General features: G+C 43.2%; 1 protein-coding gene across 1 annotated transcript; it reads right to left on the bottom strand.

The window, feature by feature from the left end:
• Window positions 1-374: 374 nt before the first annotated feature.
• LOC114353120 (uncharacterized) lies at window positions 375-2,866 on the bottom strand. Its single transcript, XM_028304953.1, has 3 exons — window positions 1,243-2,866; window positions 859-1,067; window positions 375-467 (listed from the first exon to the last, which is right to left on the bottom strand). The coding sequence occupies exon 1, from the start codon at window positions 2,538-2,540 to the stop codon at window positions 1,464-1,466; it is 1,077 nt and encodes a 358-aa protein (XP_028160754.1). The 5' UTR covers window positions 2,541-2,866; the 3' UTR covers window positions 375-467; window positions 859-1,067; window positions 1,243-1,463.
• Between the last annotated feature and the right edge of the window lie 200 nt (window positions 2,867-3,066).

Here is a 3,066-nt window from a genome sequence, read left to right as displayed (position 1 = left end):
GTGCAGCTGAAGCAGTATAGCAGAATATGCAATGGAGGATGCATCAGTGTGTAGTTCTGTAGGTAATTTAGCATCATATATTTTCAACACCGGACCTTCTCCAAGTCTTTTCTTCAAATTTTCAAAAGCAATGAGCTGCTCATCTTCAAGCTTGAAAGATGAGTCCTTCCGTAACAAGTCTGTGAGTGGCTTCGCCACCATTGCGTAGTTTTCAATATACTTTCTAAAATATGAGGTCAGCCCGAGAAAGCTGCGTACCTGCTTTACTGAAGTCGGCTTAGGAAAGCGTAGAACAGCATCAATTTTCTCTGGAGTAGGTCTAACCTCACCATTCTTTATTCTATGACCCAAGTATTCAATTTCTTGACTTATCAAATTTGCTTTCTTCCAGTTGATTTCTAGTCCATATTCCTCTGCGATTAAAAGCACGCTTTTAAGTCGTTGGACAGCCTGGGCCTCATCTTTAGCTGGAATCAACAGATCGTCGATGAATATCATAAGTTCACCCTTTACTAACAGATCCCTGAATATTATTGAGATAAATCTCATGAAATATTTGGGACATATTGATAGTCCGAATGGAGCACGCAAAAATTCAAACTGGCCATGGTGGGTAACAAAAGATGTATAAGGAATCGAATCCTCACTTATTTTCAAGTGAAAGAATCCGTTTTTCAGGTCTAGCACACTGTACACCTTAGCATCTTTCAGCTTATCAATTAGATCCTCAATGATAGGCAAAGGGAATTCATCTTTTACAATTTTCTTATTTAACATTCTATAATCAATACATACACGGGTGGAACCATCCTTTTTCTTCACAAGCACCAGGGGACTACTATATTCAGAATAACTCACCCTAATGATTCCATTGTCTAACCACTCAGACACCTGTTGCTCCACTATGTCTTGCTCTATAAGTGATAATCTGCGAGGTCGTTGGACCACAGGAACGTCGTCCTTCAGTACGATCTTCAGTTGTAGTGGCACCTCCTTGACTTGTTGAGGCTTGTAGTTTTCCACACATTGGATCACCTCTTGTCTTAAGTTATGATCTGCCATGGGACCTACAACAGAATCAACAGAACACGTATTGCTAACATAACAACCTAACTGAGTCCACTCTTTATTGACAAACCTCACAGATCCTCCATTCATCATTACTGTAACATTATTCAGAAATTCTTGCCCGATTATCGCATCATACGGAACAAAATTCCTACTTATTACATGAAATATTACATTATCGTAGTATTGTCCATCGATACACAAACGCAGCTGGCATTTCCCAGACGATCGGACGGTTGTTAGTCCGATTCCTGAAAGTGTGATGTCATCTTGTTCACATTCCGGACTACCAATCGCGTCGTAAACGTCCGAGGCTAGGATGTTCACATCACTTCCCGAATCTATTAACGTTTTTACGCTGTGTCCACCTATTTTAGCCGTCAATATCGGTTTCTTCACTTCAATGATTTACAGTGTTTGTTTACCACTTGCATAACTTCACTCACTGACAGATCGTCGCTGTCACTGTCATTATGACTGCCATAGACAACCGAGGCCATCTTGGATTCGTCGTTCACCGTTCGCCCGCCCGGAGCGCCACCGTCGTCCGCTGGAGTGAAGTTAGCCGCGTCACTGCTCACCGTTCCGAACATCGCTCTCTTCGCCGAAATTGCGTTTTGCTGTTGGTAGCCTTGCCTTGCCTTTCCGAAGTTGCCCGACGACTCACGATATTTCACGACAGCTGGATTCTTCGTGACTTGGGTACATGTCGAACCAACATGGCCGAATTCATTGCACTTGAAGCATTTTAGACCTTTATTCTTGTGTGGGCAGTTGGCAGATGCATGACCCACGTCGCCACAGCCGTAACACCTGATGCGCCGGTGACCTTGCCGCCCTTGCTGCTGCTTGGATGACTCCGCTTCATTTCTTGGCACTGACGATTTTTGCATCTTACTCACGATGGTTTCGTAGATCTTCAGCTTTTCTTTCAGATCGGAGTAAGTGGTTACGCCGTACAGCATCATCTTGTTTGTCTCGATGTCAACAATTCCGTCCACTATATATTTGATGGCAACGTAATCCGGCATCTTGCCACGTTTGCCCAGCTCTTTCATAATCAACATGTAGTCGAGGCATGTTTCATCCACTCGCCTCTTTCTAGCGCTCATGAGCTCGTGGATGGCCTTTACATCGACCGTATCTGGGAATTCTTTAGTTATTGCGGCCTTCAAATCGTCCCAGCTCTTGAATGGACGTTCAGCTCGGAGCCATAGTTGCGCAGTGCCCGTAAGCGACCGTCGCGCCACCAGTAGCTGCTGCAACGGGGACCAACCAAATATTTCGGCGTTGCTCTCGACGTCTTCGACCCAACGCGTCACGGGATAGGTGCTATCCCTCCCGCTATATCTAGGTACCAACTCCGCCGTCATTTGCAACATATGGGTCGGGTTATGTGGGATGCTGTCTTCAGCACAGTCTTCGTAATCGTCTTGCCGGCTTTTGCGTCGCTCTTTACCGTAGTTCGGCATGTTTTCGTCGTTGATTCCGTCTGAATCACACACCGGTACAATGGCGTCGTAATGGCGTAGTCGTTGAACACGCGTGCTCGTACTTTTGAGATGGAATTTTCCCGCGAAGTACACCGTCCACCGCGAAGATAACTATCCCGGACGAGCCCCCAAAATTTGTAGGGACGGGGCTTCGCAAGGAAATGCACTTTCTTCAATGATACGTTTATTTTTCTTCAATTTAATACAGAGCTACAACTTTGTCCGTAACCGTCGTGCCGCCATGTGCTTTTTTCCTTCCCTCTCACTCACTCCTATCGCTCTCTCGTTCACTCAGTGTTGCAATCCTACATATATTATATATTTATATTATATTTATTATAATATAAATATATAATATATGTATTATATATATATATATATATATATATATATATATATATATATATATATATATATATATATATATATATATATATATATAATATTATAAATGCGAAAGTAACTCTGTCTGTCTGTCTGTTTGTTACGCTTTCCCGCTTAAACC

Source organism: Ostrinia furnacalis, unplaced genomic scaffold, assembly GCF_004193835.3.
Source record: "Ostrinia furnacalis isolate ACB-3 unplaced genomic scaffold, ASM419383v2 OfSCF1611, whole genome shotgun sequence".
Lineage (NCBI taxonomy): Eukaryota > Metazoa > Arthropoda > Insecta > Lepidoptera > Crambidae > Ostrinia > Ostrinia furnacalis.
This window is presented reverse-complemented; position numbering and strand designations above follow the sequence as displayed.